General features: G+C 40.4%; 1 protein-coding gene across 1 annotated transcript in view; it reads right to left on the bottom strand.

Moving 5' to 3' along the window:
* LOC142442430 (transmembrane protease serine 11C-like) overlaps nucleotides 1-12562 on the bottom strand; it is a 63121-nt gene extending 50559 nt beyond the window's left edge. The window contains exons 1-2 of the mRNA XM_075543573.1: nucleotides 12492-12562; nucleotides 3980-4095 (exon numbers count right to left, since the gene is read on the bottom strand). Coding sequence (XP_075399688.1) covers nucleotides 3980-4095; nucleotides 12492-12562 — 187 coding nt within the window. The remainder of the gene's footprint in view (nucleotides 1-3979; nucleotides 4096-12491) is intronic.
* Between the last annotated feature and the right edge of the window lie 11292 nt (nucleotides 12563-23854).

Below are 23854 nucleotides of genomic sequence, written 5' to 3'. Positions count from 1 at the left end.
CTGAACAAGATGGAATGACACAGTGGCTGCAATACGTGAACAAACATAATTTATAAATTATCAAGGGTTCATGAGGGAGGGGAAATGAGCTGATGCAAAGGGCTCAAGGAGAAAGAAAATGTTTTGAAAATGATGATGGCAGCGTATGTACAAATGTGCTTGACACAATGGATGGATATATGGAGTGTGATAAGAGCTGTAAGAGCCCTCAATAAAATGATTAAAATAAATAAATAACAAGAACAAACATAAGAACAATTGTAAGAATGGCACAAGGCCTGGCAGCATTTAGTTTTTCGACATTGTTTGCTATGAGTCAGAACTGTCTTGATGGTACCTAACAACAACAACAACAATGACAGCAAAAACAACAGCAGCAGTGTGCTGGCATTTTTTGGATGATCTACATCTAATACTTAGTTAAACACATATTAGTTGTCTACCAGATCCTTGTTGATCAAATTGCCCAAGGATACCACTTCTCCTCCACTTAATTAAACAAACACTAAGTCTCTTGATCTTTACATCTTCCAGGTGTGACTCAAACTCCAAACTGCAATATGCAAGGAGCTTCCTAGAGTTGGAATCTTCTTCTTTTTCATTGGCTTGAAGGGAATCTATTCTTTACATTCTGGGTTAGTTGTGGTGGTCTGATTTCTGGTGATACAAACTATTAAACTTCCATCAGAAAGATTGATATTCATGTCCTCCAGGTGCTCCTCAAAAGAAAAATCTGGAAATATATGACTGAAAAATCAGCCACTGAAACACCCTATGGAGCATAATTCTACTCTGGCAAGAATTGACTCAATGGCAGGAGTAAAATTGTGGAAGAATGAGAAATTATAGTACACCAGTCTGAAAACATAACCCTGTCAAATACTTGTATCTCTAGTTACTCTCAATTTATACCCTTGGTTAAAAGCAACAGGTTCTTTGTCTCTGGCACAATGGCTAAAGCACCCAGCTACTAAATGAAAGATCAGTGATTTGAACACTTCATCGGGCATACATATGAGTCTGCTTCCGTTAAGAATTACAACCCTAGAAACTGTATGGGCAGTTCTATTGTGTCCTATAGAATTTAAGGGAGTCTGAACTGACTTGATGGCAAATGGTTCTGTTTTTTCTCGACCTTTCAAGTGAGCAATTTATCTGAAATTGTATGGATCTATACTATGACTATGACTCTTGATTTGGTAGTGACTCTTCAGTTGGTAGTGACATTAAAACCAATCTAAATCCTAAATATCTTGTTCATAGAAATTATCTATCTGTATTGATGGCAGAGTGTAAATGGAGGACAGAGTATGCTCAGTTTTATAAACAATTAGTTCCTGAGCCAACTGCTTAGTGCAGCATGCACGGTATTTGTAGTTATGTAAATTCTTCCCCCCTTATAAAATGAAATGAAGGTTTGTTTTAAAAACAGTCTTTTTTTTCTAAATGTGATTATATTTTCACAAAATACTATTGTGTTTTAATACAGTAATACCCAACCAGAAAATTTGATATGAAGTTTCTTTTAAGAAAAATTAAACTTAGGAATTTCATTTAAAGAAGTTTTATTTGAAGTGGATAGAAAAAATATGGAGTGGTTGTTCTTTTTTACTTTACCCATAATATGAGGTAGTGCCACAGCTTTTAGGGAGAACTCTATAAGGGAAGAAAACATTGTGTAGAGAAAAAGAATAGATTTGGGAATAAGAAATTTTAGTTTCTGCCCTTCCCCCCAGAAGAATTTATTTCAGAGGACAGCACTGAATCTGCAGCTCAGGAAGAGAGACATGTCTGATAAGAGCACACGGGAGCAAATAAAGGGTGAAGAAGAGAGAGTGGAGCACTTCCTGACCCAACAAGCCTTGACGACGATATTCCCACTCAGAGCTGCCAATCCCCACGATGAGATACAACATCCCTCAATGACCCATAGCCCTACAGGGGACAACACTGGAGACACATTGTAGGAACTGCGCCCGACCTGATGCCACCACACTGAGCTAAGAGCGTTGCAACAGAACAACAAGGAGAACAGGGAAAACCAAAAATAGACTTTGGGGTCTGGGCATGGCAGTCCATCAGACTCGACTGGAAAACACTCCCAAAGGCCAACAAACAGTCCTTGAACTAACTATAAGCTTTTCTTTGTTGTTGTTGTGTTGTGGTTTTTTGGTTTTGTTTTGGCTTTGGCTTTTTGTTGTTGTTTTATTTTCTTTTGTTGCTTTGTTTTGATCTGTCTTGTTTTTGTGCGTGTTAGTATCTCCTCAGGTCTGTCTAAATAAGATAGACTGGATGAACAATCTGGAGTAGAAAACATTGGGACTGACAGTTCCGGGGGCACGTGGGAGAGGGGGACATGGGTGGAAAGGAAGAGGTGTTAACAAACCTAGGGAAAAGGGAACAACACGTGATCCAAATTGGTGGTTAGGAGGGTGTAGGAGGCCTGGTAGGGCATGATCAAGGGTAATGTAACCAAGAGGAATTACTGTAACCCAAATGAAGGCTGAGCATGATAGTGGGACAAGAGGAAAGTAAATTGAAGTAGAGGAAAGAGCTAGGAGGCAAAGGGCATTTATAGAGGTCTAACTAAAAGGCATATACATATGTAAATATATTTATATATGAGGATGGGGAAACAGATCTATGTGCATATATTTATAGGTTTATTATTAAGGTAGCAGATGGACATTGGGTCTCCACTCAAGTACTCCCTCAATGCAATAATACTTTCTTCTATTAAACTGGCATTCCATGATGCTCACCTTCCCAATACAATCACTGAAGAGAAAGGGGTGCATAAGCAAATGTGAAGAAAGCCGATGGAGCCTGGCTATCAAAAGAGATAGCATCTGGGGTCTTAAAAGCTTGAATGTAAAGTTGCCATCTAGCAACAAAGATCACATGGAGGGAGCACACCAGCCTGTGTGATCACGAGGTGCCGAAGGGATGAGGTATCAGGCATCAAAAAACAAAAAATCATATCATTGCAAATGAGGGGGAGTGCAGAGTAGGGACTCAAAGCCCATCTGTAGGCAACTGGACATCCCCTTATGGAAGGATCTCAGGGAGGAGACGAGCCAGTCAGAGTGCAGTGTAGCAATGATGAAACATGCAACTTTCCTCCAGTTCCTAAATGCTTGCCCCCCTCCATCCTACCACTATCATGATCCCAATTCTACGTTGCAAATCTGGCTAGACCAGAGGATGTACACTGGTACTTATAGGAACTGGAAACACAGGGAATCCAGGATGGATGATCCCTTTAGGACCAGTGATGAGATTGGTGATACTGGGAGGGTGAAGGATTGGGGGAGAGAGGGGGAACTGATTATAAGGATCTACATATAACCTCCTCCCTGGGGGATGGACAACAGAAAAGTGAGTGATGTTGTCAGACAGTGTAAGATATGCCAAAATAATAATTTATAAATTATCAAGGGTACATGATGGAGGGGGAAGCAGGGAGGAAGGGGGAAAATCTAAGGAGCTGATGCCAGGGCTTATGTGGAGAGCAAATGTTTTGAGAATGATGAGGGCAACAAATGTACAAATGTGTTTTATACAACTGACGTATGTATGGATTGTGGTAAGAGCTCTATGAGCCCCCAATAAAATGATTAAAAAAAGAAAATTTTAATTTAAAATCTCAAATTAAAAAAAAACAATATCCTTGGCATGCTATAAATTCAGCAAGGATAGAGACTGTGAATACTTTATTCCTCAATGCACACCCAGCACCTACCCTTACCTAGAAAGAAAAACAGCAAGTTCAATGAATGCCTGGTATTACAGTGCCTAAAGCTAAAGGTCCCTAGAAAATGACATTTGTGTGAACGTCATAGTTGCCATAAGGAATTCTCTTTTTGTAAGATATCCTATCTGACTCCATTCCTTCCTCAAATATCAAGCTTCTCAGCTATTCCAATAATGGAACTGACAAGTCCATAGGACTGAAAAAACCGACATCAGGAGTACTTACGGAAAGCAACAAAATAAACAATGAGTCCAAGGGTTACTGTCGCAATCACCATCATTATGATACTCAGGATAATCTTCCCACATCTTGTGAGTTTTATTTTTGTGTTTGCCTCTGTTCTGAGAAAAAAGGACAAGAAATATAAGTGTTATAATAAGAATGATATAAAACTTTCAGAAATAAATAAAACTTTAAAAAGCATATTTTTTCCATTAATTATGGAATCCATGGACTGTTGAGCTTAAATAATAGAGTGCAAAATTATTGAATATAATATTTGACATGCAATTTTCCAGCTTGGTAAACGATAATGGTAAAAATTAAAAAATCCGTGTATTTTCTTAGCAAATATTTATAAATGGCCTACTCTCTCTCGTGCCCTCTTTGTCACCCAAAGATCTCTTCTTTACAAAATTTATAATTTACAGAGGGGAGACAACATATAAAAACATAGTGTGTTAGTTAATAAATATGAAGTTATAATCAAATTGAACTCATTTCCATGCAGTCAACTTTGCCACACAACTGTGGAGGCTGCAAAGGCTTGACCAAACCATACTCAAGCATCAGGCCAAAGGCTCTCGTCATTCATAAGACTGTCACTCACTCACTGTGACTGAGCTGATGGTGACTCACGGCAACCCGATCGGACAGGGTAGACCTGCTCTTGTGAGTTTCTGAGACTGACTTTATGTGAGTAGAAAGTCTCGTCCCTCACCCAAGAATGTATTAAGTACTGTGAAAAAAAAAAGTGAATCTGGGTCAGTGATTCTCAAAGTGAGCAATACCACTTCCAGGGGTGGGAGGTGGGTGAATTCTGGAATGATTCAGAAGGCTGCAGAAGCAGATGTGGACACTTTATCCTGGATTATGGGCTCTAGTACCAAAATTTATAATTATTAGGGGGCAGCTAAGTTAAATAAATTTGCAAACTGTGTTTGTTGCATAATTTTATGTCAATTTGAAGATATATAAGAGGGTAGGGGTGGTATCCAACCTGTCATTCATGGTGCCTCCTTCTTCGTGTGGCCTTCTCAAAAGGGGGGCCCTGGGAGCCTCCTCTTCTCTCTGCCTTCACCTTCCTGCTTGCTGGCCACTTTGAGAGCTGCGGGAGCCCTGTCAGCCCTGACCGTGGATGCACGTGACTTTGCAATCATCAGCCTGTGATCTTCCAGCATTCTGTAGCATTGCATGTAACTGAGTGAGTGTGAAGGGGGATTTATGGACTAGTATCAGATTTATAGACTTGAGTTGGACTGAGCCAGGATGTTTTCTTGATATATAAATACTTATTGATATAAAGTTCTTTCTTACACATATACATGAGTGTCGCTGGATTTTTTTCCCTCTAGCCCACCTGGTCTAACACAGGAACCAGTGATCTAAGTAAAGCTATTATAAACGTTGTGTACATGTGAGGTGGTGGCTGTTGTTAGATTTCATCAAAACACCTCCAATGTATAGCAACCCAATGCACAACAGAACAGAACATTGTCCTGTCCAGAACCATTTTCACAATTGTTCCTATGCTTGAGTCATTGTTGCAGTGGCTTTGTCAGTCTGTCTAACTGAGGGGGACTTCCCCTTTCCACTGTCTCTCTACCAAGCCTAATATGCTTTCCAGGGACTAGTTTCTCCTGACAAGTTCAAAGTACATAAGACAAGTCTCCCCATCCTTGCCTCTACTGAGCATTCAGGCCATGTGCTTTCCAAGACAGATTTGTTGATCTTTTTGGCAGTCCATGGAACTTTCAGTATTATTTTCCAGTACCACAATTGTGAGGATTTGGGTTTTCTTTACAATGATTTGTAATGCATTCTAAAGGTTTTGATCTTTGATCTTCATCAGCAAGGGGTTCATGTTCTCCTCACTGTCAGCAATGTTTTGTCATCTGTATGTTATAGGTTGTTAATAAACTTTCCTCCAATCTACTGAAAACTCCCTGTCAATTTACGGCTGCAACTGTAGTTGGATGATCTTCAGCGAAATTTTGCTTGCATGTGATATCAATGGTATCATTCTATAATTTGAATATTGTGTTGTGTCACTTTCTTTGGAATGGGCACAAATATGATCTCTTCCATTCAATTAGCCAAGCAACTGTTTTCCAAAGTTACTGACATAAATGAGTGCTTCCAGTGATTCATCAGCTTCTTGAAACATTTCAATTGGTTTTCCATCAATTCCTGGAGCTAATGATTGTTTTTGACTAATGCTTTTAGTGCAGCATGGAATTCTTTCAGTACCATTGATTCTTGCTCATATGCTACCTCCTGAAATAGTAGAATGGAGCAGGTTCTTTTTGTTACAGTGACTCTGTATTATTTCCATGTTCTTTTTATGCTTTCTCCATCATTCATTATTTTTCTCATAGAAGCTTTCAAGACTACACATTTTCAAATTAATAAATCATTTTATCGGGGTCTCTTACAGCTCTTATAATAATCCATATATCAATTGCATTAAACACATTTGTCCATATGTTGCCATCGCCATTTTTAAAACATTTTTTTCTGCTTGAGCCATTGGTATCAGCTCCTCTTTTTTCCCTCTCTCCCCCACCCTTCCACCCTCATGGACCCCTGATAAAGGATTATTATTTTCATATCTTACATCGTCTGCTGTCTCCCTTTGCTCACGTTCCTATTGTTCCTCCTGGTTATATGTTGATCATTGTAGTCGGTTCCCCAATTCGTTCTCTTATTCCCCCCGCCCCCTACTCCCTGCCATGGTATCTCTACTCCCATTACTGTTCCTGAGGGGTTTATCTGTCCTGTATACTGTGTGTCGAGAACTCTTATCTGTATCTGTGTACATGCTTCTCTCTAGCCGGATTTGTAAGATAGAACTGGGGGGATAGGGGAGGAAGCATTAAAGAACTAGAGGAATGTTGTGTGCTCTGTCAGTGCTACACTGCACCCAGGTTGCCTTGTTCTTTCTTTGTGACACCTCTGTGAGGGAATGTCCATTTGTCTACAGATGGGTTTTGGGTTTCCACTCTGACTCCCATCATTTGCATCGATATATTTGTTTGTTTGGGGTCTTCTGATGCCTGATCCCATCAGTACCTTGTGATCACATAGGCTTCTTTCATGTAGGCTTGTTGCTTCCCTGCTAGACGGCCACTTATTTAACTTCAAGCCTTTAAGACCCCAGACGCTATATCCTTTCAAGCACCATCAGATTTCTTCACCACCTTTGCTTATGCACCCATTCTGACTTCAGCAACTATGTCAAGACTATACTGAAGTTTGAATCTTTTCTTGAGTTCTTCCATGTTCAGCTATGCTGTGTGTGTTCTACCTTTTTGGGATTTCTAACTCTACATCTTTGCATATTTAATTATAATGTTTTACTTTATCTTCTTGAACTGCCATTTGAAAATTTATTTTCAGCTCTTTGACTTCATCATTTCTTCCATTTGCTTTAGCTGCTTTATTATAGAGAGCGAGTTTCAGAGTCTGTTTACATTCACTTGGTTCTTTTCTTTCTCTCCTGTCCTTTTAATTACCTTTGCATTCTTCACGAATGGTGGTCTCGATGTCCTCTCATAGCTCATCAGGTCTTCTGCCATTAGTGTTCAATGCATCAAATATGTAATGAAGATATTCTTGAAATTCTGATGGGATAGATTCAAGGTTGTAATTTGGCTCTACTGAACTTGTTTTATTTTTCTTCAGGTGGTGGTAGTGGGAGTATATAATATTAAATATGGTAGTCAGCTTATGCATATTTACCAGAAAACCCTGTATATTTGAAACAGATTAGAACATTAGCCATACCAATTCATGGAGTGTTCCACCTAGTGCCATTCTGACTGGAACAGCGAATGGGAGGAAGAAGGGAAATATGAGAGGTACTAAGTCTGAGACATTGTAAGGCATATAGATTATGGCAGGAATTTGTCTTTTTTTCTTAGTGGAGGGATTCAAAAAGTGGACTGCGATGAGCTGGTCTATCATCTAAATAAAATCATCTTAACTGCTGTGTGGAGAATAAGGAGCAAGGAAGGAATGAAGCAACAAGATGGGTGTCATTTGTTGTCATTCATTGTTAGGTACCATCAAGTCAGGTCTAATCCTTAACGTATGGATGCCGAATGAAATGTTGCTCAGTCCTGAATTATCCTCACACTCATTGCTATGTTTGAGCCCGTTGTTGCGACTCTTATGTTAATCTCATTGAAGATCTTCCTGCTTTTCACTGACATTCTACTTTACCCAGAATGAGGTACTTCTCCAGGGATTGGTGGTTCCTTCTAATGAAATTACTAAAATAGGTGAGACAAAGTCTCACCATCATCAATTCGAAGGAACATTCTTGCTGTACTTCTTCCAACATTGGTTAGATTAAAAATATCATTGCAAAATGATAGTAGTTTATACTAGTTATCACTAGAGTGATAGACAACATGAAAAGAGGTTGGCATTTGGATACATTTTGAGTATAGAATTGGTAAGATTCCCTGGCTTATTGGGTGTAGAATGTGAATGGGAAATAGAAGGTAAAGCTTTATGTGGAACAAATTTTCAGGGGCCATAATTATAAGGTAAATTTTGTTCATTTTATGTTTGAAATATTTACTAGCCACTCAAGTGACAATGCCAATTGGATATGAAAATCTGATGTCTGGGAAAAGGTAGTTTGGTACTGTCAGCACATAGACTCTCTGAAGGTAGGTGAGGTCAACAGAGTTGTAAACAGAGCAAAAAGTCAAGATATGCTAACTGAAGTATCTCATTTTAAGAGAGTAGGGAGAAGTGTAAGACCTAGAAGTGTAAGACCTGGTGATTCAGAGGGAACAACTAGTAAGGTCGGAGTAAAGTCAAGAAAACTAGCATCTTTTGAATCAATACTAGTTTACCAAGGATAAAGGAGCACTTCAACTGTGTCAAATGAGAACTGAAAATTGACTGGAGTTATTATCATTGAGGTAATTGACAACTTTGAGGAGAAATGTTTTAAGAGTGGAAGGGAAGCAAGACTGAATAGAGAGCATTAAAAGAGAATGGAAAAATAACTAAAGACAGTGACTACTAACCACTGTTTCCAAGAATTTTACTAAAAATTCTTTTCATGATGGAGGAAATAGAATAAAGAGGCTATGTTTTATTATTAAAAAATAAAAATAAAAACTTAAAACTAAAATATACATAAATGTTGACAACATAATTTAATAAATTTCCAAATGCACTTTACATAGATTTAACAACTATTAATATATATTTAAAAATAATTTTACTGGGGACTCATACAGCTCTTACCGTAATCCATAAATATATCAATTGTATAAAGCACATTTGTACATTTATTAGCCTCATCATTCTCAATCCATTTACTCCCCACTTAAGCCCCTGGCATCAGCTCCTCATTTTTCCTTCTCTCTCCCCACTACACCCTCCCTCATGAACCCTTGATAATTTATAAATTATTATTTTGTCATATCTTACACTGTCTGAGGTCTCCCTTCACCCACTCTTCTGTTGTCCATCCCTCAGGGAGGAGGCTACATGTAGATCCTTATAATCGGTCCCCCCTCTATATCCCACATTCTCTCCACCCTCCCAGTATTGCCACTCTCACCACTGGTCCTTAATATTTTATAGTATTCTCTTTATTTTTCTGTATTAAATGACTTACAATAATTACATCGTGACATTCAACCCTAAACATTTCAGTTCCCATCTAAAAACTAATAAGGACTTTCTTTTATGTGACCATGGTTGTATTTCATGAAATTATCAATAATATCTTAATATCCTCTAATGCAACTTCATATTCAAGTATTTCTACTTGTCCCCAAAATATCCTCTATATTTGGTTTGTTTGAACAAAAAATAAAATAAAAATCTAGGAAAAGATTATTAAAAAAATCAATAATTGAATTTGGGGATTTCAGTTCTTAAGTCTCTATTACTCTCAGCTTCCATATTCTATTATTTTTTAAATCTCTTTAAAGCGATGGACTTGTTGAAAATACTGAGTTAGTTGGTCTGTAGATTGTACAACGTAAGAAAAGAAGATTATGAATTTATTTAATGAAAAATTAAGTATTAGTTTTATACAATTGTAAATTCACGTGCAGTTGTAGGAAGTAATCAAGGGATCCTATGTACCACTTGAACAGTTTTGTTAATGGTAACAAATTGGATAACTACAGTACACTATCACAACCTGTAATATTAACACTGATACAGTCAAAAAACATAACTCTGAAGAACCCTTCTTGGTTTTTTTTATTGCCTCATCCACTTGCCTCCTATCTTCTCAACAAGCTGTACTTTGGGTAACTATTTGTGGTCTCTTTCTATAGCTTTATCACTCCAGGACTATTATATAAAAAGAAGCATATAGTATATAACCCTTTGTTTTTTTTTTAGCAATTGGGTTAGTTTTTTTAAAAAAACAACAATTTATTAGGGGCTCATACAACTCTTATCACAGTCCATACATATACATACATCAATTGTATAAAGCACATCTGTACATTCTTTGCCCTAATCATTTTTTTCTCCTCTTTTCTTTTTTTACATTTTATTAGGGACTCATAGAACTCTTATCACAATCCATACATATACATACATCAATTGTATAAAGCACATCCATACATTCCCTGCCCCAATCATTCTCAAAGCATTTGCTCTCCACTTAAGCCCTTTGCATCAGGTCCTCTTTTTTTCCCCTCCCTCCCCTTTCCCCCCTCCCTCATGTGCCCTTGGTAATTTATACATCGTTATTTTGTCATATCTTGCCCTATCTGGAGTCTCCCCTCTCCCCTTCTCTGCTGTCCCTCTCCCAGGGAAGAGGTCACATGTGGATCCTTGTAATCAGTTCCCCCTTACCAACCCACTCACCCTCCACTCTCCCAGCATCGCCCCTCACACTCTTGGTCCTGAAGGTATCATCCACCCTGGATTCCCTGTGTCTCCAGCCCTCATATGTACCAGTGTACAGCCTCTGCCCTATCCAGCCCTGCAAGGTAGAATTCGGATCATGGTAGTTGGGGGGAGGAAGCATCCAGGATCTGGGGGAAAGCTGTATTCTTCATCAGTACTACCTCGCACCCTAATTAACCCATCTCCTCTCCTAAACCCCTCTATGAGGGGATCTCCATTGGCCGACACTTGGGCCTTGGGTCTCCACTCTGCACTTCCCCCTTCATTTAATATGGTATATATATATATATATATATATATATACATACACACACACATATACATATACATATATATATACATATACACATACACACACACACATATCCCTTTGGATAGGCTTTATTCACTAATCACAATTCTCTTTAAGATATATTTAATACAAGTTGTTGCATATGTCAGTTTCCTTTTTATTGCTGAGTTGTAATTCATGGTATAGAGCTAATAAAGCTGCTGTAAATATTTGTGTATATGTTTTTGTGTGAACATAAATCTTCATTTTACTCAGACAAGCTTCTGGGAGTGAAATTGTTGGGCTATGGCAATAGCATGCTTGCTTTTAAGAAACTGCCAAACTATTTACCCGCAGGATTGTAAAAGTTTACATTTCCATCAGTCATGTCTGAGAGATAATTTATGAGTGACCCAGCTTCTTCACATTCTCCTCAGGACTAATTTTTGTCACTCTGACAGTGTGTGGCTCTTTCTGTACTACTAGGCAACTTCTAGAAACGTGGTTTAAGATGGTGGAGGGGACCCGCATACTATGAGAGCTCTTTCGAACAAGGCGGGTTTGGTGTCCAGGTAGCCGAGTGGTAGGAGTCTGGTGAGTGAAATATCCCCCAGGACAGCACCCCACCCCCACCCCATGCATTGGTCCTGAGCCGGAGCCTCAGTGATCCAGTATCCAATTCCTGGGACATCTTGTGTCAGTAGGCTGCTGCCACCATGGCTGTGACTAGCAATAGGCCCACTCCATCCCCAGACTGGAACCCCACACCCAGAGTCGCTTGCCTGCTCTGCTGAGACATGCACAGTGGTGGTGGGACCCCCTACAGCAGCTGCTCACTCGCGGGACCCCACTAGGAGAGAAGCTTCCCTTTCCCGCGGTTCCCCTCTCCCCACGCAGCTATCTGTCCTTGGGCCGACGTCCCTCCCTCCATCCATCCAAGTTCCGGGTAACTAACCTGAAATCTGGGGGCTGCTGGGCGACTGAGATGGGGGACCATCCACCCCCATTGCTGTCTGGGACCTCTCCCCTGGCACCCGCTTGCCTGGTCACCCGCCCCAGTCATCTTAACTCCTGCTCCACTCCTGACTGGGAACCTGAGCTGTGCACTTTCCGCCAGTGCAAGCTGCACCAGAGCCCATCCCGCTTCTACCCGCGACACTGCGATTCTGCCACAGCCACTTCAGGCTGGCCTGCGCCACCGCAGAGACCTGTAGCCATGGCCCGGGGTGCTAAGGCTGCCTGCCAAGGGCGCCCCTTCCAGCTCTGACAGCACCAGGCGGAACAGTGGGCACTTGTGCCTACTGGAAGCACGAGTGACCAGGCTGTGTACTGCCAGAGCAGCTTTACCTTCCGGCCAGCTGCTCCGAACTCTGAGGTTGTGGTGACACATTTCTTCCAGGACAGAGGGCAGGCGCCATTGCCCCTGCTTCCTGCCGCAGCCACCGCTGTTTGAAACTGCTTGGACCATGTCCCTGAGGAGCCTGCGCCGCTCACAGGGCCAGCGGTTCAAGCGATAAACGCCTGCCGGCTAGGAAGCCTAGGACACAGCTGTGCAGTCCTCACAGAGCCATCTGTGTGGTCAGTCGGCTCTCACCACCGCGGTGCCCTGCGGGGTCCCCAGTGTCAGCCCCTAAGCCTGCCACAGCCCTTCCCAGCTGGCATAGGAGGTGGGTGCTGCGGCCTGTGTCTCAGCACTCCTTCTGGTGCCAGCTCTTTCTGGCCGGTGCAGGAGGCCCGACCCTGTGGGGCTGCTCCCATCTGTGTAGCCTCTACCCATAGGCTCAACTCTATAGGCCTGCAGGGACCTGGGAGGGCTTGCTGAGCTGAAGAGCATTTCCTCCCCACGTAACCCGGCTCCGGAGCCCAGATCAGCACCATGTCTCATGACAGCGAAGCCTCACCCATCTCCACTTTCTCACCTTCTATTAAGCATCGCTAGACCTTGGTGGGAAAATAAGGGGGAAAATTATATATATAAATCTTTTATCTCATGCAGGTTTTCCTCTTTTTTCTTTTACTTTCTGTGTTTTCGTCTCTCTCTTCTGTCTTTCTCCTTTTTCATTATTACTATTACCTCTCTTATGCCCCTTTTCTATAGGTTTTCCTTCTATCTCTTTTTTCTCCTACCACTTTCACTATTTTCACTTCTTTTCACTCCTATTTTATAGCTTCTCCTTCTTTCTTTCTCTCCATTTTTCTTTTTCCTCCCAAATTAAAAAAAATTATCAAATTTTTTTTAACAATTTCCTTTTTTAGTACTAAACACAAAAAAGGGCTGCTAAGGGTACCCTGACAGACCAGGTCAAAGCAGCCTGGGAGCACTCACTGAGGCTCCAGCCCCCACTCCATTCGCTAAAACATCTCACCACTGTGGGTCACTAAGCCTTTGGGGAAATCTGCCTACATAGTAGTATGACCCATTATTATAGTAGGTCATTGGTAGTCGCCTGAAAGAATACTTAACAGTAACACAGACAAGGCTCCCATGGCCTCCTAGAAATATGGGGCCTATGAAAGGATCGAGGAAAAATCAACAGAACACATCACTCCCAACAACAAAACCAGAGAGACAAAACATACTAGCAGAGCTAATGTCTTTCATAGAAGAAATATATACAGATCTGTCACAGAAGGAAATCTTCGGAAGTCTGCTCACAGTAATACAGGAGGTGAGGGAAGCAACCCAGAATAAGGATGCAATGATAGAGGAGATGAAATCCACAATAGAGGGGATGAGGTCCACAATAGAAGGGATGAAATCCACCCACCAAAGGGAACTGCAGGAGCTAACATAGGAAGTAGCAGAAGCCATACACAAGGTCACAGAATGTACAATTAGGCTTAAGGAGGCAGAGAACCATGTCAGTGATCTCGAAGACACTCAAACAGACCCAAGCAAGCGAGAAAGACAGTCAGATAGGAAAATTAGAGGAACAGAAGATAGCCTGAGATCAATGACAGATGCTGTAAAGAGGAACAACATTCAAATAATCAGTCTACCAGAGCACAACACAACACACAAATCAACAGCCAAGATAGCAAAGGAATTTCTGGAGGAAAATTTTCCCACCCTAAAAAGTGAGAACCAGGCACTCATACAGGAAGCATAAAGGATGTCAACTAGACTAGACCCCAAGAAGAACACACCAAGACACATATTAGTAAAAATATCCAACTTTGAGGAAAAAGAACATTTTATGAGCAGCAAGAGAAAGGAAGACAGTCACATACAAAGGAATGCAGGTAAGAATATGCTCAGACCTATCAGTAGATACCATAAAGAAGTGGAGAGAATGGAGCAACATCTCCCAAAAGCTTAAAGAAAAAAAAAGCCTCTCTCAGAATCCTGTACTCTGCCAAGTTATCCATTAAAATAGATGGTGAGATAAGGGTCTTCCAGGACAAGGAAAGACTCAAAGAATATGCTGCAAGACACCCCACCTGCAGAAGATACTGACTGACTCACTATGGCCAGAGGATCAAGCTCTACCAAGAACAAACAGGAGACCACCATATAGCCCATCTGCATCTAGAAGCCAACATGCCAGCCACAATTACCAGGACAAAAGGGTCTCAGATGGAAAAGAAGACAAGATAGAAACTCTCCACTCAAACACAGAACACTGATATGAGATAGGTAAAGACTCCAAACACAACTATGAATCCACAGATAGTGGATGGTATGACAACTATGAATCCACAGATAGTGATAATAACTCTGAAATCAAATGGGCTCAATTCTTACATTAAAAGAAAAAGGCTTGAGTACTGGCTCAGAAAACATAATCTATCAATCTGTTGCCTGCAAGATACATATCTTAAGCGCACAGACAAGAATATGCTAAGAATAAAGGGTTGGCAGAAAGTTTACCAATCTAATTGTAACTCCAAAAAGGCAGGGGTGGCTATCTTAATCTCCGACAAAATGGACCTCAAGATCCAAACCATAAAAAAAAGACAAAGAGGGACACTATATAATGCTAAAAGGTTCAGTAAACCAAGAAGCAGTTAACATATTGAATATTTACGCTCCAAATAATGGTGCAGTGAATTTTGTCAAACAAACTATTAAAAAGTTGAAAAAGAAATCATGGAATCAACAATCATAGTAGGTGACTTTAACACGCTACTATCAGAGAAAGACAGATCACTGGGAAAGAAGCTCAGCAAAGAGGCCAGACAGCTAAACAATGTAATTAAGTAACAGGGCCTGATAGATATTTATAGAGCTTTCCATCCAAATGCAAAGGAGTTCACATTCTTCTCAAGTCCACATGGATCTTTTTCAAAAATAGACCACAGGCCTGAGTAAATTCAAACACATAGATATTATCCAGACACCTTTCTCAGATCACCATGCCATAAAGCTGGAGATGAATAAGAGGATGCCCAGAAAAGCAAGGGTAACCATTTGAAGGATGAACAACGATCTCCTACTACAGGAAACCAAAAGCGACCTCCACAAATGGAAGAACACCCCCTGCTTGTAGATTGGAAGGCTTAACATAGTAAAGGTGACAATCCTCCCTAAAGCACTTTATAAGTTCAATGCTATACCAATTCAAACACCATCAACCTTCTTTAAAGAATTGGAAAAACTGACCACCAATTTCATATGCAGAGGGAAGAAACCCAGAATTAGCAGAGAACTCCTCAAGAAGAAGGACACAGTTGGAGGACTTGCCTTACCCGACTTTTAATGCCTATTACAAAGCTACAATGGTCAAAACAGCATGGCACTGGCACAACAATAGACACTCAGACCTGTGGAAAAGAATAGACAGCCCCAGAATAAAACCATCAGCATACAGACAACTGATCTTCGACACGGGTCCCCAAACCATCAAGTGGGAAACGGATGCCCTTTTTAACAAGTGTTGCTGGAAATAATGGATATCCACATGTAGAAAGATGAAACCAGACGTTTACCTCACCCCATGCACAAGAATAAACTCAAGGTGGATCACAGACCTAGAAGTTAAACCCCAAACCATCAGGACCATCAAGGAGGGAATTGGGACTAACCTCAGAGCACTGGCCCAGGGAACTCATAGACTCACTGCAATAGGGAAGGGTCAACATGCAGGTGAACTGGTAATCGACAAAGGGATTTAATAAGAATAAAATACCTGTGCACCTCGAAAGGCTTCACCAAGAAGGTGACAAGACAACCCGCAGACTGGGAGAGGATTTTTAGTAATGACATCGGACAAAGAGCTCATTACTAAAATCTATACCATCATGACCTGCAAAAAGAGGAAAACAGTTAACCCCCTAAGGAAGAGGGCAAAAGAACTGAAAAGAACTTTCACTAGGGAGGAGACCCATATGACCAGTAAGCATATGAGAAAGTGTTCCAGGTCATTAGCCATAAGAGAAATGCAAATCAAAACAACCATGAAATACCACCTAACACCCCTGAGACTAGCCCAAATCAGCAAATCAGAGAGCAAGTGTTGGAGGGGCTGTGGTGAAGTAGGAACCCTCCTCCACTGCTGGTGGTCGTGTAGATTTGTACAGCCACTGTGGAAAGCAATCTGGCGATACTTAAAGAAAGTGGAAATTGATCTACCTTATGACCCAGCCATCCCTCTACTGGGCATATACCCGGTGGAAGCAACAAATAAAACACAACCAGTCATCTGCACTCCAATGTTTATTGTGGCACAATTCACAATAGCAAAGGCTTGGAAACAGCCTAAGTTTCCATCAATAGACGAGTGGATTAGTAAACTTTGGCACATACACACAATGGAATACTATGCAGCACTGAAAAGCACGGGTGATCACATGAAACATGTCGTTTCGTGGGAAGAGCTGGAAGGAATCATGTTAAGCGAGGTAAGCCAGACTCAACAGGACAGGTATAACGTGAGTCCCCTGAGGTAAGTACAGGAATAGAAGAATAAACACCCATCTCGCAATAAACGGGGGGAAGCACAGGTAGTTGGAGGGAGGGCAGGCCACACCTAGGGAGGTACATGAGAGGCCAGCATAAAGAAGAAGCGGGGCAGGTGGAGGGAGAAGTGGGCGGGGAGAAACTGAGTTGATGGCATGGGGGGAACAGAACACTCACCCACCCAGGTGGAGAGTATTGGTTGTGTCCTCACAGAATTGGAACGTGCATATAGACCCCACCATGACTCACCAAACCAGGAGGGCAACATAACACACAGAGGAATCCACAAATAGACTGGACCAGTCGCCAGCCCTAAACAGAATTTGACTGACCCCCACCATGGAAGGGAGTACCACAGAAAATGAAAATAGATCGTCGTGTGGGAAAGGAACTGACCTACTACACCACACCCAGAATGAAGCTGAAGCAACACAAGGAGGAAGAACGGAGCAGAGCACACCTGGGCCCACCAAGCTCAGAGGACAATAGCCCAGCTCATAGGGCCCACTGTACACCGAGGACCACATAGCTGGTCCCATGATGATATGCAACATCCTGCACTGTCCCATGGCCCTACACAGGACAGCACCAGAGACAGTGTGGGATGTGCGACTGAGTTGACCCCACCACACTGAGGCAAAACACTGGGGGTGTGCAATGGAACAGCAGGAGAAACAGAGCAAGGAGGTCCTGAGGGAGGATAAAGGATGGACTCTGGGGCCAGGACATGGCACCCCATCAGACTCATCTAGAAAACACTCCTAAAGGTCAACAAACAGACCTTCAACTAGTAACAGGCCTTTTTTCCCCTGTATTTTTGTTCTGTTTTTTTTTCTCTTACATTTTGTATGTCAGTGGCTTTTTTGTTTGTTAGCTTGTTGGTGTTGCTGCCATCATCGCCATGTTCTTATGTGCCACTTTGGTGCTGTCAAAGACATCCCCAATTTTATGCACTTATTAATATATCTGCAGGTCCACCTAGAGAAGACAGGCTGGACAAACAATATGAGAAGAAAATAATGGGACCAACGGTTCCAGAGGGACATGAGAGTGTGGGAGGTAGGGGAAGGGAGGAAGTATTGGCCAACCCAGGGACAAGGGAACAACGCGTCATTCAAAACCAATGGCAGGGAGGGGATGGGAGGACTTGTAGGGAGTGACCAAGGGCAAGGTAACTGAGAGGAATTACTGAAACCAGAATGAAGGCTGAACATGGTAGTGGAACAGGAGGAATAGTAAGGAAATAGAGGAAAGGAGTAGGAGGCAAAGGGTATACATAGAAGCCTAAATGCAGACATGTATATATGTAAATATATTTAGGATTAGGGGGGAAATAGACCTATGTGCATATATTTATAAGTTTAGTAGTAGGGTGGCAGGTGGACATTGGGTCTCCTCGCGTGCATTCCCTTAATACAAGAGCACTTTGCTCAGCTAAATGGTCATTTCAAGATACCCACCTTCCCGACATTATCGCTGAAGACAGATGTGTGCATAAGACAGATGTGCATAAGCAAATGTGGTGAAGAAAGCTGATAGTGCCCGGCTATCAAAAGGTATAGCATCTGGGGCCTTAAAGGCTTGAAGGCAAACAAGTGGCCATCTAGCTTAGAAGCAACAAAGCCCCCAGAGAAGAAGTACACAAGCCTGTGTGAACATAAGGTGTTGAAGGGATCAGGTAGCAGACACCAAAGGACAAAAACCATCATTGTGTGATCACCTTTCCCACATAAACGCTGAAGATGAATGTGTGCATAAGTAAATGTAGTGAAGAAGGCTGATGGTGCCTGGCTATCAAGAGATATAGCGTCTGGGGTCTTAAAGGCTTGAAGGTAAATAAGTGGCCATCTAGCCCAGAAGCAACAAAGCCCACATGGAAGCAGCACACCAACATGTGTGATCATGAAGGGCCGAGGGGACCAGGTTTCAAGCACCAAAGGTGGTGGTGGGGAATCATGTCATTGTGAATGAGGGGAGTGCATGATGGGGACCCAATGCCCATCTGTAGACAACTGGACATCCCTTGCAGAGGGGTAGTGTGGAGGAGATGAGTCACTCAGGGTTCAGTGTAGCAACAATGAAACTCAAAACCTTCCTCTAGTTCTTAAACACTTCCTCCCCTCAGCTATCATGGACCCAATTCTACCTTGCAAACCTGGTTAGACCAGAGGATGCACAGCGGTACAGATGGACACTGGAAACACAGGGAATCCAGGACAGATTAACCCCCTCAGGACTAGCGGTGAGAGCTTGGAGGGAAGGTGTGGGAGTAAAAAGGGAGAACCGATCACAAGGGTCTACGTATAACCTCCTCGCTGCGGGGTGGGCAAAAGAAAAGTGGGTGAAGGGAGACGCCGGGCAGTGTAAGATAAGATGATAATTTATAAATTATTAAGTGTTCATGAGGGAGGGGGAGTGGGGAAGAAGAGGGAGGGGAAAAAGAAAAATGAGGAGTTGATTCCAGGAACCCAACCAGAAAATGAATTTTGAGAATGATGAGGGCAACAAATGTATAAGTGCGATTTACACAATTGATGTATGTATGGATTGTGATAAGAGTTGTATGAGCCCCAATAAAATGATTAAAAAAATAAATATGGTTTATGTTGGAACTTTTTTGATCTGTTCATTGACACTGATGTCTTCTGTTTCCATGGAGGGAGACACAAGGGAAAAAGAGGTCCAGAGAACTTCTTTGTGCTGTTTTTCAGAGCCCAAGGTCTCTTGCTAGTCTCTTCATTTTCAAAATATTCTTATGTGTATGTTTTATATATAACAACCACAGGTTTTAGTTCTGCATTGTGGACTCTCTCTCTGTGCTACCCTTGTTTTTGAAGATGGGAAAAAATAATGGCATGTGTTTATGCTATTGGGAGAATTTTTTTGTTTATTTTGTTATTTATTTGGCAAGAAATATACAGTTTACTTTATTTGTTAATTGTATGTGTCTCTTGTTTTCATGAGGGCAAGGACATGATTTCTTTCATTAAATACACTAGAATAGTTCCTGACACATTAAGAATCCTCCTTAAATAGTGGGGGAAACTGCCATTGGGAAAAACATTACTAATATAGACCCTAAGGGGAGAATATGCCCTGCTTATGTTCCTAATTGGATATTTTGACTTAGTTTCTAAACAGCCTTTGGTGATACAGGCTGTGTACTCTAGACCACTGGGACATTAGACTGTCCTTAGATGTGCCCAACATCCTTCACATCCACAACAGTAAGACCTGCTTTGGAAAACCCACTAAATAAATGGAATTTACCTTAAATTTATCTGCAGCAAATTTGAGGAACTGATATACTTCCTTGGACTTAAGGCCAAAATCCCCCACTGTGAGGAGTAGATAACTGCTATCTATAGACTATGGAGTTGGTGGCTGTTGAACTTTGATTTGGATCTCTTGCTTGATGGGTGCTCAAGGAACAGTGGTCCGGGATTACCATATATTTACTTTTAGCTGTACTCTCTTTGCCTTTTTATGACATGTATTAGTCTATAGGCGTGGTTCTGCCTTTGTCAATGAGTGTTATTGAAAGTTTTTCCCTATTCCCAACTCTCATTGTTTGTGTAAACAGTGTCCAGTCACTTAAGTTTTTTATCTGTACAAGTAAAATATCCATGTTTGTGGTCTAAGGGTCTGTCCTTACATGTGTTATTCAATTTTCTCCTCCAAGTTTTAAATTTGATATTATAGGCTAAATTAAGACTTATCAATAGAATTATCTTATGCCCCATGGGATGATTTATTAGGTGTACCAATAGCAGGATAATGATGTCTCTAAATTGAACCAAAGACATATATAAACCATAGATATATAACCCATATTAACTTTATCCAGATTTTCACATCTCCTGGGATTTTTTCTATTGAGTTTATTCTCTATTTTATTTTGTTGTTGTTTGATTGTGGTGATTATTACACAACCCTTCTTACATGATTGAGCTATTTAATTGTATGATATGTGAATTGTATGAGAATAAAGTTATTAAATACTCAGTAACTATATTTAAATATATTAATTTAAAAGTTCAAGATATATAAAATTTTGATACATCTCCTTCATATTGTGAAAATGTAAATATTAACAAAATTACTTTACAAATTTAAATAATTTCTGATCTGAATTACACTTATTCAAAGAGATAGAATAACTAATTACCAACTTTATATGTGAAGGAAAATAATATATGAAACACTATTTAAAAAAACAAAAACAAATTAGGAGGCCTTTCACTCCCAGACCTTAAAATTTACTATATAGTCAGGGTAATAAAAACAGTTTGATACTTGTACAATGATAGATACTAAGACCAATCAATTGGGATTGAAAAGTCTGAAATATAACCAATTACTTATAGACACCTAATTTCTAATAAAGAACTAAAACATATTAAATGGACAAGAGATAATCTTTTAAACAAATCGTGCTGGAAACACTGGATCTTCACCTGCAAAAGAATGAAACAAGACCCATACCTCACCATGTACAAAAACAAACTCAAGGGGACCAGAGGCCTGACTATAAAGCACACAATTATTAAGACTATCAATGAAAAAATATGGACAAACGTAAGGACCTTAATACAAGGCATAAACACACTACCGAACATAAAGCAAATTATCCACACAGTAAAAGACAAATAAATAACTGGAACCTACTAAAATATGACATTTATGCACAAAAGACTTTATCAAGAGTCAACAGAGATTCCATAGATTGGGGGAAATATTCAGCAATAATACATCAGATAAAGAACTGATGTCCAAACCTATATAAAACTGTAAGATCTTAGCAAGAAAAATTACAAATAATACAATCAACAAATGGGTGCAAGACATGAATAGACAATAGAACCTAAAGGCTGCCAACAACCATATTAAGAAAGTTTGAGATCATTAGCAATAAGAGAACTATAAATTAAAACGAGATATCACTTCACACTGACACTTTTGGAAAAATTCAATAAAACAGAAAATAACGAATGTTGGAGAGGATCTAGAGAGATTGGAATGATTTTACATTTGCTGGTAGGACTGTAGAATTATAACAGCATCATGGAAATCAGTAGGTCACTTCTTAAACAAATGCAAATCCAAGTACCTTACGATCTAGCAATCTCTGTAATGGGTATATACCATAAAGAAATTAAGTATATAACGTGAACACGTTATATGTACACGTATGTATATTACAGCAATTTCCACAATAGCAAAAATGTGGAAGCAACCCAAAACCCCAATTCTAGAGGAAGTTCTGGTATATTTATACTATGGAATTTTCTTCATCAGTAATAAAGATGGATAACTCTCATAAACACCACAAGACATGGAAAAAACTAGATAACATGATGCTTAGCCAAACTGAGTCAATCTTACAATGATAAATATTTAATATCACCATTGTTGCAAGGAGAAATAAAGAAGAACTGTGGTTTGTTGATACACCAATAGACAAGACTTTGATGATGGCGAGGAGGCCAGGGATGGGGAGGGAATTGGGAGAGGGAAGAATTGAAGGGGGAGCAAAAATGGAGAGTTTAACAGGATATTGTAGTTGATTTTATTTCTTGGGCTGTGTAATATATATGTACATATATATAATATTTCTATATGTCTTTAAAAATAGAACAAAAATCTTTCTAGATTCCATATCCCTCCAACTTAAATGGTGGTTTGAGTGACTTAAAAACAACAAGAGCAGGAAAAGTAAAGTTGAAATTGACTTCGAGTCTTTATTGAAAAACTTATCACAAACAAACACACAAATGATGTTCATCCTAAAGTGAAGAATAAGTTGTTACAGCTGGTCGCTCTCACAACTAAAATGGAGACACAACACCCGTGGGCCTCTTTAGAGACTGGAAACAAAAATCTCTCATCTGGGTATGCTATTCAGTATTTATTTATTTATTTATTTATTTGTTTGTTTATTTATTTATTTATTTATATTTTTGTTGTTGCTTTAAAAATTTTTTTTAAATTCTTACCTCAGCGGGCTCATGTTGTACTTGTCCTTTTGTGCCTGACTTACCTCGCTTAGCATGATTTCCTCCAGTTCTTCCCATGCCACTATGTGCCTCATACTTTCATCACTGCTTTTTAGTGATGCGTAGTACTCCATTGTATGTATATACCACAGTTTTTTAATCCAATCGTCAGTTGATGGAAATTTGGGTTGCTTCCAACTCCTTGCAATTGTGAACTGTGCCGCAATGAACATTGGAGCACAGATGTCTGGTCTTGGTTTGTTTCTTGCCTCTTCTGGGTATATGCCCAGTAAGGGGATTGCTGGGTCATATGGTAACTCTATTTCCATCTGTTTTAGGTGTCGCCAGATTGATTTCCATAGTGGCTGTACGTACTTACAGGCCCACCAGCAGTGGATGAGAGTTCCTGTCTCCCCACAGCCCCTCCAACACTTGTTGCTTTCTGATTTTTTGAATTGGGCTACCTTTGAGGGTGTCAGGTGGTACCTCATTGTTGTTTTAATTTGCATTTCTCTTATGGCTAAAGATCGGGAACATTTTCTCATATGTTTGTTGGCCATTTGGATTTCTGTCCCTGTAAAATTTCTGTTCAAGTCCTTTGCCCACCTTTCAAGTGGGCTATTGGTTTTTTTCTTTTTGGAATCTAGCAGAGTATTGTAGATTTTAGTAATAAGGCCTTTGTCTGATGTGTCATTGCTAAAGATGTTTTCCCAGTCTGTGGACTCTCTTATTACTCTCTTGGTGAATTCTTTAGATGTACACAAGTGTTTTATCTTCAGTATATCCCATTTGTCAATTTGTGCCTCCTCTGTGTT

The sequence above is a fragment of the Tenrec ecaudatus genome, chromosome 3 (assembly GCF_050624435.1).
Source record: "Tenrec ecaudatus isolate mTenEca1 chromosome 3, mTenEca1.hap1, whole genome shotgun sequence".
Lineage (NCBI taxonomy): Eukaryota > Metazoa > Chordata > Mammalia > Afrosoricida > Tenrecidae > Tenrec > Tenrec ecaudatus.
The sequence above is the reverse complement of the archived record's forward strand: the minus strand, read 5'-3'. Positions and strand labels throughout refer to the sequence as shown.